At 35.8% G+C, this 15,549-nt stretch overlaps 1 protein-coding gene across 5 annotated transcripts in view; it reads left to right on the top strand.

Annotated features, from left to right (window-relative positions):
- Positions 1-14,121, top strand: part of ANO5 (anoctamin 5) — a 93,808-nt gene extending 79,687 nt beyond the window's left edge. For 4 of the 5 annotated variants that reach the window (XM_072793770.1, XM_072793768.1, XM_072793769.1 and 1 more), the window contains 5 exons: positions 2,736-2,866; positions 4,831-5,036; positions 7,148-7,326; positions 8,651-8,756; positions 11,866-14,121. In XM_072793770.1, the coding sequence (XP_072649871.1) occupies positions 2,736-2,866; positions 4,831-5,036; positions 7,148-7,326; positions 8,651-8,756; positions 11,866-12,087 (844 nt within the window). In that variant the 3' untranslated portion in view covers positions 12,088-14,121. The remainder of the gene's footprint in view (positions 1-2,735; positions 2,867-4,830; positions 5,037-7,147; positions 7,327-8,650; positions 8,757-11,865) is intronic. The other variant, XR_012015459.1, reaches the window with a different exon arrangement.
- Positions 14,122-15,549: the final 1,428 nt, after the last annotated feature.

Raw genomic sequence — 15,549 nt, 5'->3', positions numbered from 1 at the left:
CATGAACGTTTATTTTGGACTTTAATGACTTTAAATAAAGATTTAAACCTCTTCATATAGGCCTTGCAGATCTTTTGTCAAATCCATCTAAAGGTACTTTCAATTTTAGTTACTATTGTAAATGATATCTTTTTAAAACTTATGTTTTCTACCTGTGTTTTGTGTGTATTAAATATGTTGAAAACTCCATTATTATTTCTAATAATTCCTATCTAACTTCATTTGGGTTTTCTGAGCAGACAGTTCATTCACATTGCTGTTAATAATCTGAGTCAGAGATTTCTTCTCTTCATTTCCAATTGTTTGGCCTTTTTCTTTTTCAGTTTGCTGTGCTAAGGTCTCCCATAGATTATTTTTGTTTGTGGAAAATTATTTATTAAATTGACCATGAATTTGTAGTTTGCTCTGCATAGTGCTACTTTATTCAAGTAAGATGTCTTTCTTTTTTCTTTTTTAATTTTAATTCCAGTGTAGTTAACATAAAGTATTATAATCATTTCAGGTGTACAATATAGTCATTCCACAATTCCATATATTACTCAGTGCTCATCAAGATAAGTGTACTCTTAATTCCCTTCACCTATTTCATCCATCCCCTCACCCACCTCCTCTCTGGTAACCATCTGTTTGTTCTCCACAGTTAAGAGTCTGGTTTTTCTCTCTCTCTCTCTCTCTCTCTCTCTCTCTCTCTTTTCCCTTTATCTGTGTGTTTTGTTTCTTAAATTCTCCATATGAGTGAAATTATATGGTATTTGTCTTTCTCTGATTGACTTTTGCTTAGCATTATACTCTCTAGATCCTTCCATGTTGTTGTAAATGGCAAGATCTCATTCTTTTTATGGCTGAATAATATTCCATGGTGTGTGTGTGTGTGTGTGTGTGTGCACGTGCACGTGTGTGACATATCACATTTTTTTTAAGATTTTATTTATTCATGACACACAGAGAGGGAGAGGCAGAGACACAGGCAGAGGGAGAAGCAGGCTCCATGCAGAGAGCCTGACGAGGGACTCGATCCCGGGTCTCCAGGATCACACCCCAGGCTGAAGGCAGTGCTAAACCGCTGGGCCACCGGGGCTGCCCCATATCACATATTTTTTAAAGACTTATTTATTTTAGAGAGAGAAAGAGCACAAAAGGTGGGGAGATTGGACAAAAGGAAGAGGGGGAGAGAAAGAGAGAGAGAGAAAGAGAAAGAATCTCAAGCAGACTCCTTGCTGGACATGGAACCCAACACAGGGCTTGGTCCCAGGACCCTGAGATCATGACCTGAGCCAAAATCAAGGGTAGGCACTCAACCAACTCAGCCACCCCTACCCCATATTCTTTATCCATTCATTAATTTATCAGGGGACACTTTGGTTTCTTCCATAACTTGGCTATTATAAATAATGCTGCAATAAAAATAGGGGTACAAGTATATATCCCTTTGAATTAGCATTTTGGTGTTTTTTGGGAAAATACCCAGGAGTTCAATGACTGGGTCATAGGGTAGTTCATTTTACTTTTCTAAGGAACCTCCATACTGTCTTCCACAGTGACGGAACCAGTTTACATTCCTACCAACCATGCAAGAGGGTTCCTTATTGTCCACCTCCTTGCTGACACATCTTGTTTTTTTGTGTTTTTTACTTTAGTCATTTTGGCAGGTATGACATGATATCTCATTGTGATTTTGATTGTATATCCCAGATGAGTGATGTTGAGCATCTTTTCATGTGTCTGTTGGCCATCTATATGTCTTCTTTGGAGCAATGACTATTCATGTCGACATTTTAAAATTGGAATATTTGTGTTTTGGGTGTTAAGTTGTAAAAGTTCTTTACATATTTTGGATATTAACCCTTTATCAGATATGTCATTTATAAATATCTTCTCCTATTTAGTAGGTTATCTTTTAGTTGTTGGTGGTTTCCTTTGCTGCATCTAATAGATTCTTGAATGTGATCATGCACAGACCTACCTTGTTCTTGGTTCTAAAGGACATGCTTCTAACTTTTCCCTGTTCAGAATGATGTTCAGGATTTTGGTAGATGTTTTTTATCAGACTGAGGTAATTTCCTTCTTTTCCTGCTTTTATTGTAAATAGTTTTTAATAGGTACTTGAATGTATTTTTCTGCATTAGTCAACATGTTCTTATGTTTTTCTACTTGATTCTGTTAATTCATTTATTACATTGATTTTCTAATAAAAAAGCCTTTTTGTTTCTTAAAGTAATCCAGCATTATCATGATACATCATTTTATAAATGTATGGAAATAAGTTAGGTGACATTTTGTTTAGGATTACTGCATTTATTTCCACATATTTGATAAGCCTCTATAGGTCCTTTGTTATGTTTTTCTCTTGTAACCAATTTCTCATTTCCTTGAGCATCCTTCTGAGTATCATGGCAACATAAAGGTTAGTAAATTAGAAAAAAGCAGTCCTATGATGACCCTCTCCTCCTCATGCTCTTTAACAAAACCGTCTCTGAGTAAATACATTTCCATGGGGAGAGTTAGGGTTGTCTTATTTTCTTATCACCCCAATAAAGAACTTTGACCTCAGCAGGTGTTGTAAAAAGAACAACTAGATTTTTATTTCGACTTTAGCTGTAGTCATACCTCTCCTTGCTTTGTGACCTTAAGTTACTTAGCCTCTCTTACTGCCAATTTCTAGATCTAACACTCTGATTATCTGACCCCTCTCTTTTAAATTCTAATCATTCATTTACTTTTATCACTTCTGACAGTATGGTTCTGAATTGGTGGAGACGTCGAAAAGCTCGGACCAACTCTGAAAAGCTGTACAGTCGATGGGAGCAAGATCATGACCTTGAAACTTTTGGATCTCTTGGACTATTCTATGAGTACTTAGAAACAGGTAATTTTTAACCACTGTCTTGAAACTTACTGTATCTTCCTGCCTTGCACAGAGTAGGTGCCCAATAAATCATTGGATGGTGGATGAAAAGACAGGTGGATGGACATATTTCTTACTAGATAGAATGCAGAATAAAGTTTGGTTTCAAAACACCAATGTTAGAGATATTTTTCCTATCAATTGAATGTGAATGTTATTGAACCAAATAAAGTAAGGTTCACTTCTCAACTCCTGTCTCAAATTAGCTTGCATAACTCTCCTGTTCGCCTCACTGACAGTCCAGAGAGAGAGAATAAGTTGAAGGACATTTCCTGACATACATTTAGGCTCAAAAGAACCAGGCTAAAAACAGTTGTGCAGGGGAAGTTCACATTGAACACAAGAAATGCATAAAAAATGCTAAAGATTGAATAGAGAAGAGATTTTGAGGTGAAATTTTAGGAGGGATGATGATAGAGGCTGCTTATAAAGTCCATTTAAATATTTCCTCTCTAGTTATTTCTCTGCTTGTCTGGTGAATTAAGGAGGATAATTTTCTCAACTTACTCTCAAGGCCCATAGAAGCATGGTGGAATGAAAAAATGACCTAAAATTGTTACTGATTCTCCACTGTGATACATACACATAATACCTGGATTGAAATAGATAAATAGGACAAGTCAGGAGAAGTCTGTTTCATATAGCTGGTTGTAAAATTGGATAGTCTTTGCTTTATGGGATGCATTTTTTAATTAATTGTATAAGTATCAAATCCACTTGTGCATAAATGAATTTGGGATTATCACTGAAATTAAAAAACGAAATAAAATTTTCATAAGAAAATTAACTACCATTTACTGAGACATAGCTGAGTTAATTCTAGATGTTTTATGTACATTATCCCTAATCTTGAAACATTCCACAAGTAATCCTTATTCACTGCATTTTGTTTTAAAGAATACTGAAATTTGAATGGGTCAGTTTGTGCCATGGGCCACAAAGATTATAGATAAAAAATGTAGGATTTGAACCTACAAATGTAGGATTTGAACCAAGCTGTTTCTACTGAACATTTCCTCTGAATTTTCTTTTAGTTCACTAGAGGTGTTCAGTTGGTTTAGTAAATGGCAAGACTAATTCTTTTGAGAAATTCCTGTGAGAAAAGCTGAAATCCAGAAACACTTGAGATTCATCTAAAAATAGAGGACTATATAAAATGGGAAGAGAAGCTAACTTACATTGGTGTTAGGTCTTAATGAGAAAAGAGAATAACATTTCTTTAGAAAGATGTCAAGATAGTATAGAGGACCGAGACCTTAACAAATACCTCATTGCAGAAAAATATATACTTTCTTGGCCCACATATAATTTATATGTTTCTAATGCTTTAGATGATTCATTTTCTGATTTATTCTTAAGTATCTTCCTTTGCACTGCCTTTTCATCTGTTAGCGTCTTCAAACCTTAAACAGTGTATTTGTTCATAAGGCTTGTAGTTGAATATGTTTATATACCCAACACATCTGGCTCTTGGAAGCATACAAATGAATCAGTCATTATCCCTCATCTCAAAGATTCAGCAGGATAGAAAAACTTGATTACCCCACTAATATGCCAATACCAGTGTAAAGACTAGACCAACATTGATCTAAATGTAGCCCATGATAAAAGGCTACGTTTAAGAAGAGTAAAGAGAATCTCTTATCTAACAGGAAGAGATGCTTTCCTCAGGCAAGTAGATGTCAAAAGAAAGAGCAAGGACAGAACTGAGCTGTATGCGCCCAGTTTCTCCTTTCTGTTCTAGCAAGCAACGAAGTCACTATTGTTTCCAATGAGGAGGAGGAAGTGGGCAAATGGAAGGAGGCCTGGAGCATTTTGCTGGTGTAGAGTCCTCCAAAATGAGGATGTTGCAAGATTTGGGCAGAGTTTTCTCCTTTTTCTCCTTCACAATAATGAGTTCAGTAATTTTTCTTTTTTCCCTACAGTTATCCAGTTTGGATTTGTTACCTTATTTGTGGCCTCTTTTCCTTTGGCTCCTCTCCTTGCTCTCTTGAATAACATTATAGAGATCCGTGTGGACGCCTGGAAACTTACAACTCAGTACAGGAGACCCGTAGCTGCTAAAGCTCATAGCATAGGTGTTTGGCAAGACATTCTTTATGGAATGACTGTCCTTTCTGTTGCAACTAATGTAAGTGGACCTATTTTGCTTGGAAGGCCTTGTATTTTATTTTGTTTTCTTGGGGATGGGGAGATGTGAATGGTGTTTAACTCAGTCTTTATGTTGATTTCATCATGATGACAGTCCATGACAATAAATCATCCCTATACTTTTTTTTTTTTTTTTTTTTTTTTTTTGAGAGAGAGAGAGAGAGAATGTGAATGAATGGGGGTCAGGGTCAGGGCAGAGGCAAAGAGAGAGAGAATCCTAAGCAGATTCCATACCCAGCACAGAGCCTGACACCAAGCTTGATCTCATGACCCTGAGATCATGACCTGAGCCAAAATCAAGAGTCAGATGCTTAACTGACTGAGCCACCAGGTGCCCCCATTCCCTACACTTTTGTACACTAAACGACATAGAGAAATTTATGACATGCAAACTCTTAAATACAAGGAAAATTGTAAAACCTGTCTCCTTGAAATAACCACGATACAGTTTGACAGCATATGACAAAGTAGACAGAAAAGATGTAGTGGTATAAAAAGATTGGAATAACAGAGTTAAAGCTTGATTATACATGAAGTTGTATGCTACAGATAGAGAATATACAACGTTTATGTGTTATGTTTATGGAGCACTTATGATGATAAATAATGATGATAAAACTAAATTCCCCAAAGCAGAAATTTTTACAATATATATTTACATACAATAATGGTATAAAAATGAAGTTGATAATAAAGATAATAAAAGAATCTAACCACCTAACACTATCACTTCTAAGTAAGCTTTATTGTATAAAGAGGAGGCAAAATTGAAATTATAAAGAGCACTTAATTAAAATGATGGAAACCTATAGGAATTAGCTAAAACCACAGTTACAGAAAAATTCATAGCAATAAATGCCTTTATTATTAAAAAGACTTGAAAGTATGAGATGAGCATGAGTTCAGAAACTTAAAAATGTAAAACTGATCAACAGAATGTAGTAAGAAAGAATTAATACAGATACAATCAGAAATAATAAAATTGAAAAATAAATAAAAAGCAGTATAATTTCTAAGTGAATCAAGAGTTGGCTTATTGAAAAGACATATAAAGTAAACAAAACTCTGAAAATCTTAATTAAGAAAAAAAGAGTTATAAGATACAGGTGAGAAAATTATGAGACCAGTATGTTTCTTTATTCCAATTAATTTTAAAATCTATTTGAAATTGTCACCTTTTCAAAAAATAAAAACTGCCTGTTTATTCAGTAAGTGATAGAAAACCTGAATGGACCAGTAGCTACAGATGTAATCTTAAAAGTTTTTTAAAAACCTACCACTAAAAATGTAGAAGGCAGAGCCAGATGGTTTTATTTTTTTTAAGATTTTTATTTATTATTCATGAGATACACAGAAAGAGAGAAGCAGAGACACAGGCAGAGGGAGAAGCAGGCTCCATGCAGGGAGCCTGATGTGGGACTCGATCCCAGGACTCCAGGATCACTCCCTGGGCTGAAGGCAGGCACTAAACCACTGAGCCATCTAGGGATCCCCACCAGATGGTTTTAAGTGGAATTACCTAACCTAAAAGAAATGTGCTCTTTATACTATCCCAGAGCTTAGGGAAGGATGGGAAAATACCATTCCTATAGGATCAAATACTGAAATTAATTGCAGTGACCTGTGGGAAATTTACCATGGCATGATCTTCTCTGTCTCCGTTGCCTCCCACCAGCCACCTACCAGTGTGTGCACTTGTACACGCATGCAAGGACTCATGAGCACACACTGTCCTAGCTTAAGGTGTTGGTTCAGGCAAATAAATTTGGTTAAGGACAGTAGAAATGTGCTGTGAAACAAATAATAAGAAATAACAAGGCATGGTGGAAAGAGAATAGCTTTTGGAGCTACATGCATTTAGGTTCAGTTTTCACCTAGGCCACTCTTTAGCTGGGAAATTTTGGAATACAAATCATAACACTCTGAAAGGACTATTTCATGTTTTAGAAGAGAGACTCATACATAAACGTGATTTGTAATAGCATTTTAATCATTTACATTTGCATCCCTATAGGACTGAGAGATACGCAAATCACAGATTTTAAAAACCAAATTGTTAGCTCAAGGTTTCCCTCTTGCCTTGTCTTTTAGGCTTTTATTGTTGCATTTACATCGGACATCATTCCCCGTTTAGTTTACTACTATGCCTACTCAAAGGATGCCACTGAGCCCATGAAAGGATATGTCAATGATAGCCTGTCAACATTCCTGATAGCTGATTTTCCAAACCACACTGCACCTTGGGAAAAACGGGACTTCACCACTTGCAGGTTTCCTCTTGTTTTCTTAGCTTTTAATTTTGCTTTGTAAAATGTATTTTTTAAGTTCTCCATTTCCTCCATGTCTTTCAATGTGAAGGGTTTACTTGGGGCACTAAATATCCTGGGTAGAATGCATCAATTTTTGAATTCACTCATCATATGGATCTGATTTGGAAAAGTAGAATGTACAAAAGTAAGAGAGTATTATGGATAAAGATAATATCAATTTTGAATTGTTTCTTTTCTAAATTTACTGGAGAGATTTATTATATATGCATTTAACCTACTTGAATTTAACTATATGTTCTTAAAAAGAGATAGAGTGAGAAAAGGAGAAGTAGGATGATAAATTCACTACCCATCCCACTTAAAGGGTTTCTTCCATGCAGGGAGCATGTGATTAGATTTGTGAACTTGTTTCCACACTCAGCGTCTTATACACTGTGAGGATCTTTTTTCTCTATGATTCAAAGATTGTATATAATAAGTATATATGATATAAAAATTATATGTATACTACCTAAAGATCATAACATATATATACATATATATACACATATACATATGTAGAGAGAGTACATCAAGACCACTTAAACCTTAAATGAGCTGCTTCATCTGCAAAACAGCAAAGAGACAGCAAAATGTTGGTGGACACACAGGTAGACCAAACCATTATTAAATTTTTAGATTTGCAGATAGAGAAGTCATAGTATAGTGTGTAAGAGCATGGACAGGTGTCAGTTCTTGATTTCATCACTTCCTCTTTGGACTAAATCTCTGAAGAAATCAATGCCTAGCAACTTTGTAGAAAACAGTGAGCTTACAAAGTTGAGCACTAAGAAAAGTCCAGAAGAATAGTAAGAAAAATGAAAACAATGCAGTGTCAGATAAGCCAAAAGAAAATAGAGTTTTAAAAAAACAGAAATGGTCAACAATTTCAAGTCCCAGTCTCAAAAGACCAAAAAAGATGAGGATTAGCATATTTCCTCAGTTTAATGACAGGAGACCATGTGTTTCAGTTAAGTGTGTTAAAGAGTAGGAAGAGAGGGAGTGGAGTTTTGCTAACTCTTTTGGGAAATTTGAAGGACAGGAGAGAAGTTTCACTTGTGTCTCCTGCTGCACCAAACTACTAAATATAAGTAACATGTGGCCATGATTTTTATCTGTACAAAAAAGAAATGTATCATAATAGCAGTTACCTTCCTATGACTTTACTTTTGTAGTCAATTAAAAGTGTCTCTTACAAGAAATAATAAGAATTTGTGCTAGGTCTTCTATTTGAAGCTATAGTTAATTTTTTATTTAATTCTGTTTTTTTTTTTTTTTTTTTCAGGTACAGAGATTACAGATACCCTCCTGATCATGAACAGAAATATTTTCATAATATGCAGTACTGGCACGTCCTCGCTGCCAAGATGACCTTCATCATCGTTATGGAAGTAAGCTTCTCTTTAACTTGCATTCCAGTTAGTCTGTGTTTTCCCTTCAGATTTCTAAAGGTATCTTCTCAGCAGAAAAGTAGTATTATCTCAGCGAATTGTTTTGAAGGAAGGATTCATTGTCCTGAAAAGCATCTTAGGGATATTTTCAGCACAATGGATTGTTGCCTGTTAGTCACCTACTATTGTTGAAGATATAAAGGTAATAGAGAGAACAGAAAAAATACGGCCTCTTCCCTCGAGGTAGGGAAAAGGACAAGAGAACCCACTGATTTTGCTGAACAGCTATTACATACTGGTTCCAGACACTATAATAATGACCTTGTAAGTTAAACTTTATTATTCACTCTTGAAAAATGAATCTGAAAAAAAAAATGAATCTGAGACTCAACAGAATTACAGCGGGTTTAAAGATAATCAGCCAATATTGGAGCTGGGTTTCAATGCTAGGTGTATCACTCCCAAGCCCCGGCTCTGTCCACTATATTGTGTTTCCCTCTTTGTGGAATATCTAGTCTTATTAGGTTATAAGGCACACATTAAAAGAGAACAAATGCAGAGCACGGATTTGGGTAAGTTTCATAGTGTCATTCCGTATCAGAAGACGTGAGGTCCAGAAAGGGAGGGAAATAAAGGCCAGGCCCTTTCTCACTGTGCCATGAAGCTCAGTGATAGCCAAGTCTAATGCAAGCACACACAAGTTCTACGTGATGAAAAAGAGAGCAGTCTTACATATACCCCTCCCCATATTTTTCCTGTCTCTGTTTCTCTCAGTTCTGTACGACTCTATCGCTCTTCCATTCCCATATTTTCCATCATAAGTTTAGATCACCTTTCAGTCTGGTCAGTTACACCAGGGCTGTCTTGATTTTTCTTTATTATTCTTATTAATGTTTTCAGTCATCCCAGGGTCTGATTCACCAGGATCCTAGAACTTCTCTTCACCTTCTCTTGTTGGAAAAACTGGATTTTCTGCAGTTTGTGTTTCTCCCATTCTTGGTTTACGAGTTTCTTTTGATGAAGTTCATTTTTCAGTAATTTTCTGAGGAAAATTACGGGTGGTCAATTGTTGAGACCTTGAATGTTGAACATTTCTTTTCTTTCCTCACAGATGAGTAAATGGTTTACAATTCAAGATTGAGAGTCATTTTCCCTGAAAATTTTTCAACCAACCTTATTTAGGTATTTCTGACATTTTTGAAGACAGTGCTCTATTTTCTGTCAGTGTTGGTGTTGTTATAAGATGCAACACCATTCCAATTCCCCAGTCTTTGTTTGTGATCTTTTTATTAATCAATATGAGTTAAGGATTCTCTCACTAGTCCTTCTTTTATGAAACATCACAAGACTGTTTCTTGTTATTGGATAATACTCATTTTTCTGGACACCTCTCTGAGCCCTGTAAACCTGAAAACATGCCTACCCTTCAAGTTGAGGAAATTTGCTTATACATACTATTTTTTATTATGTTCTTCTTTTCTCTGTTCTGTCTTTCTGAAGATCTATTCAGGTGTTACACTTCCTGTTTTGAAATTGTAAATATTTTTTTTTTCTCCTATAAGTAGATGAACTCATATTTTTGTCTCTTTTTCTTAAGATTTTATTTATTTATTCATGAGAGACAGAGAGAGAGAGAGGCAGAGACACAGGCAGAGGGAGAAGCAGGTTCCTTGCAGGGAGCCCGACGTGGGACTAGATCCCAAGACTCCAGGATCATGTCCTGAACCAAAGGCAGATGCTCAACTGCTGAGCCACCCAGTCCCATATTTTTGTCTTTTTATTCTGCTGTTCTTTTGCTCCTTTATTATCTGTCTCCTTTTAGTTTCTATTTGTCTGTTTCAATATTTTTCTTTTGCATTAAAGACTTTCTTGTGTATTTGCTGATTTTAGGCAATCTGCTCGTAGTTAAGGATGAATGAATGAAACTGATTATAGGCTTTGTGTGCGTACAGGAGGAATGTCACTTGGTGGCTTTCACCATAGAGTGATGAGGTAGTGAGGGGACCTTTTCATTTGAAACCTACAAAATTTTGGTATTTGCAGTTCTAATTTCATAGACTACTTACTTTCCCCATACAAAAGGCCTCCGAACTCCTTTCTGTGGAGCTCTTCTATGGCTGCCTGTGTTCTGAGAGCTGAGCAAGATAGAAGAAAACTCGGGATCTTAGGAGTCACTGAATTTCACTTAGTTGCCCTGTTTTCAGTTTGGTTCCTCTCCTCCATCCTCCACTGTCTCTGATGCTCCTGAGTTCACAGCTTTCTGTTTTGATTTCTGCACAAAGTAAATTAACTCAGTTGCTGCCAGGGGAAGGTTGGAGATAAATAGTACCTGGATGACGATGGAAGAGAATTCCTGAAAATTCAACTTTTCCTTTTGCCAAATGTTGGCTAATCCTCTTGTTTTCAACTCCACCCACCCACTTCAAAGTCCTTAGGACCATCTTTCCTGAGCTTTATTGAGATCTAAAACAAAGTTGGCTTTTGACTTACTGGGTTTTACTGGGTTTTACCACCATCATATCACCAATTGAAGTTTAAGTGCCAGCTTTCTTTTTCTTTTTCTTTTTTTACGATTTTTTTATTTATGTATTCATGAGAGACACAGAGAGAGAGGCAGAGACTTAGGCAGAGGGAGAACAGGCTCCCTGCAGGAAACCTGATGCAGAGCTCAATCCCAGGACCCCGGGATCACGACCTGAGCCAAAGGCAGACACTCAACCACTGAAACACCCAGGGGCCCCAAAGTGTCAGCTTTTTTTTCCCTCTCTTGAGTCTTTTACCACTGTTCCCTCCTTTCTTTTGTCTTTGTTAGTTAGACGATTTTTAAAAATCCCCTTACAAATATTTTATTAGGTTTTCAAAAGTGAGCACAGATAAAGAGCATATTTAATATTCCTGATCAACTGAAATTTCTGTAATTACACATTTTAGTATATATTTGTTTAATGTTTGTCTTTCTGGGAAAGTTCAAGGACAGGAACGGTATCTTTTTGTTTTTTCTTCATACCTTCTGTGTTGAGCACAGTTTATTGAATGAATTTTAAGAACTTCCTGCTAAACATTTGATGGTTCTAACAGTGTTCTTGATTTTCTCTTATGTTTCTTCCAGCATGTTGTGTTTTTAGTCAAATTTTTGTTGGCCTGGATGATCCCTGATGTTCCAAAAGATGTTCTGGACAGAATTAAGCGAGAAAAGTTAATGACTATCAAGATTCTCCATGACTTTGAGCTTAATAAATTAAAAGAGAACTTGAGAATTAATTCCAGTGAACTTGCCAAACAAGTCATAATCCAGGAAAACAAAGTACAACTGGCTAAATCAGCAGTATAATCAACATAATGAGCAAGCAACTGGTTGCCTGTCTGGCTTCACAATTTTCCCTGGGTTTTGGGCCAGAGGCCAGAGGCATGTGTCAGTTTCACCCCTCCTCCTCCTCCTCCTCCTCCTCCTCCTCCTCCTCCTTTTTTCATTCAGAGTTTCTGTACACTTTTGCAGAGGCCAAGTTCGTGAGGTTGGAAGAAAACCACTTGTCTACTTCATTGACTGAGCTCTCCCCAGATACTGTCTTCTGGAGTTCTAGAAATGATTGTGAAAGGCATGTTGAATCAGAATACTGGGAAATCATGGAATGTTGCAGTTTAGAATTAAACACTGAACTTGGGCTGTCCCATCACATTCCAGGGCATCTGCACATTTTCATGGTCTTCTGTTGGGTTGTTTTATAACTCCTTCCCATCAAGAAAAAATGTTGGGACAAAAAGAAAGGAAGTGAAGAGGCCTACTGAGCCATGTATATCCTGCCATCATAGACTATGTGAATGAAAAACCAAAATCAGATGACTTAAGAAAACTCACATCTTAAAAAAAATGTTGGATAAATATCATGGCAGGGGTTTGTTCCTGAAATCATCCTAAGTTAAACTTCCATCAGAATCCCAGATTCCCCTTCCGGGTCAAGGCAGAATTGATTTTTTTTTTCAAGAGACTGAACATTGGGGTTTCAACAAAAGACTAACAACTCTGTTCTTTAAAGACAACATTTTGGTAACAGTAGTTTCAAGGCTGGATTTCCTTATCTGGAAAACAGCATTAAGAAGTTGTTAGGTTGCTTCAGTTCTTTAAGTAAATGAAAGATGTTATAGAGAAGTCCATGTGTTTTCTTAGTAGCTAACGAATGCAGGACAATGAATATTGATTAATTTATTGACCTTAATCTGAAAAAAAAATCGTTGAATTATTTTTAAAAATCATTTTTCTTCTACAATGCGTATTTTGCATCATGAAGCCTGTTTGAGCATTATTAGCTCTTTGTATAAGTTAGGTACAAGTTATTTATGAAATTAGATTTCTCTGTTTCAGGTAATCTTGAATCTTTTAATGGGTTTACACTGTTTTTTATTGATGCATCACTTCATACAATGCTCAGTGCCTTGTCCCTATGCCTTTGACACCCAAGAAATGGTTGTGCTGTTCATCTATGTGATGTAACATCTCAAATACTAGCTTGTTTTGTCAATTTAACATCAGTCACAGAGTTTAACACCAAAAGTAGATCAACCAAATAAGAAAGGGATAATGAATTTGATAGCTAAGTAAAAAAAATAATAATAATTGCATTATTTTTCTCATACTTAGGCCTATGGCACATGTCCACCAGTTCCCCTTTCTCTTAAAAAATACTTCATATATATCTTTAACACTATAAAGTGAAAGATACCGTTCAGATATAGTACTTGCATCTCCAGCTTCAAATTATACTTCAGTTCCAAAAGAACAGTGTTTTTTTTTAAGAACAGTGTTTTTTTAATTGCATACAAAAAAAGAAACTTTATCACAAGATATTTTTTAAAGTAGTTTCATTATTTGATACTAATACATTTTTGTAGAATTGCCAGTATTAAGTATTGGCACATAGTATTAACTAATGGTCAATAGTAATCATATAGAAATGAGGATTATGAATTTTATAGAACCATGAGACAGACTCCCAATATTGGGAGTAATGACTTGTCTTCCACTGGGTAGATTTTATAAAAAAAAAAAAAAAACAAAAACATGTTTGTGTAATTTAAAATGATCTCATTATTGAAGAATGATTTCATAGGAGGAGGAGACCTATGTGGCTTGAGAACACCAGTCAATGTTACTACGAAATAAGCCACAGATGCAGTATCTTTGGCTTGTCATATCAAACTCTGTGTTTCTACAGTGTTGTCCCTCTGCACAGCTCATACGTATTGCTTTCTTCCTGGGTGCTAATAAAAATAGGGAATGGTGTGGAAATTGGTTTCTTGGATATAAGTTTTAGTTTGTATTTATATACCTAGAGTGTTAAAATAAATAAAGACACATTTAAGTCACAAAGCTATCTGTATACTGCAATCTTAGACCAACTCAAGTTTCAGGTTTCTAGAATGTATGGAAAAATCAGCAAAGAGGAACTAATTTTAAGACAAGCAAACAGTTCCTATGATTGGTATAGATTTCCTTTTAAAATATTATTGGCAAATACTTTGCATTCATGTTTCAGTTTTCTACCAAGAAATTTCTCCTTGTTTCTACCAAGATTTTAAAATGAAATACAAGTATTCCTCACTTTCCTAAAAACTTGCTAATCAAAATCTAAAGCCAAATTAATTCAGGTAGATTTGGCTTATCTAATTAAACTCAGGTTATTGTGGGAGGGCTGCATTAAGAGCACCTAACTACCAAATATAAGTTGATGTTTTTATCATCTGATAAAACCCATATGCATTTTCTCAGAAATGTTCCAGGACCCATTTGAGATTTTACTTGAAATAATTTTAAGTGCAAAAACAAAAAAAGAAGACATAACTCTTTCAAATGTCATCTCTAATCCTTGCCTCCATTAGTTTTCCTTTGCACACAAGAAGCAGAATCCACTTCAAAACATTTATTTTAGAGGAATCCATCAAGAAGGGGGTATCTTAATGAGATGGGACACTGTCTTATTTTTGCTGCATCTCATGATTCCTCTTGGCTTTAACATTCTTCTTCAACTAAGCTATTAAGCAAGTTATCAAGGAGAAGATGGAAAGAAGAAGATAAAGAAGAGGACAAAAGATGAAGGAAATCGAGTTTTCTCCTGAAGCTATGCATGCTTCCACCGGGAGAGGCATTTGTGAGGCAGCCTGGTGCAAATGTGGTAGTAAGAGGAGTGTCTCTCCTAGGTCATCTTAGGATGAGAGGAAAGCCAAAGAAGTTTCAAGTTGAAAACTGTCACATGTCAAAAGAAAACTTTGATTCCAAAGTGCTTTTGTACCGTCCGGTGCTATGTGTAGCCCTGAATCTCTGCTGATTGCCTCCAGTTGAGGGTGAAGAGTTTGTACTGCTCGCTCAAAAGGGGAATCTGTTGTTTTGAAAGACCCTCTCTTTAATAGTTGTTTTTTTTAACTAGCAATAGTTACTATGTTGTCGAAGAATGTTAATAAGGAAAAGAGCATTTCCAGAAGTACCCATTGACTAGTCTTTGAATTCTACTACCATGATTCACTATAACTATTATGTTATCCTTTTTCTAAACAAATTTTTACTCTTCTGCTTTATGTGTGATAACTCAAGTATGTCAATTATTCCAGCATTATGTAAAAATTCATGAGAATATTAAAAAGAATAGCACGGCTCAATGTATATGAGATACCTTTTTCCATCCCCCCAAAATATCTGACTAGAAATGTCTTCCCTATGAGTGATTTTGTGCCATGGCATTAACCAAGAAAATAAGTCCTCCTTTTTCTTTTCTTTCTTTTGTTTTTTTTCCCTCCGCCAAGG

The sequence above is a fragment of the Canis lupus genome, chromosome 23, assembly GCF_048164855.1.
Source record: "Canis lupus baileyi chromosome 23, mCanLup2.hap1, whole genome shotgun sequence".
In the NCBI taxonomy this organism is placed as follows: Eukaryota; Metazoa; Chordata; class Mammalia; order Carnivora; family Canidae; genus Canis; species Canis lupus.
This window is presented reverse-complemented; position numbering and strand designations above follow the sequence as displayed.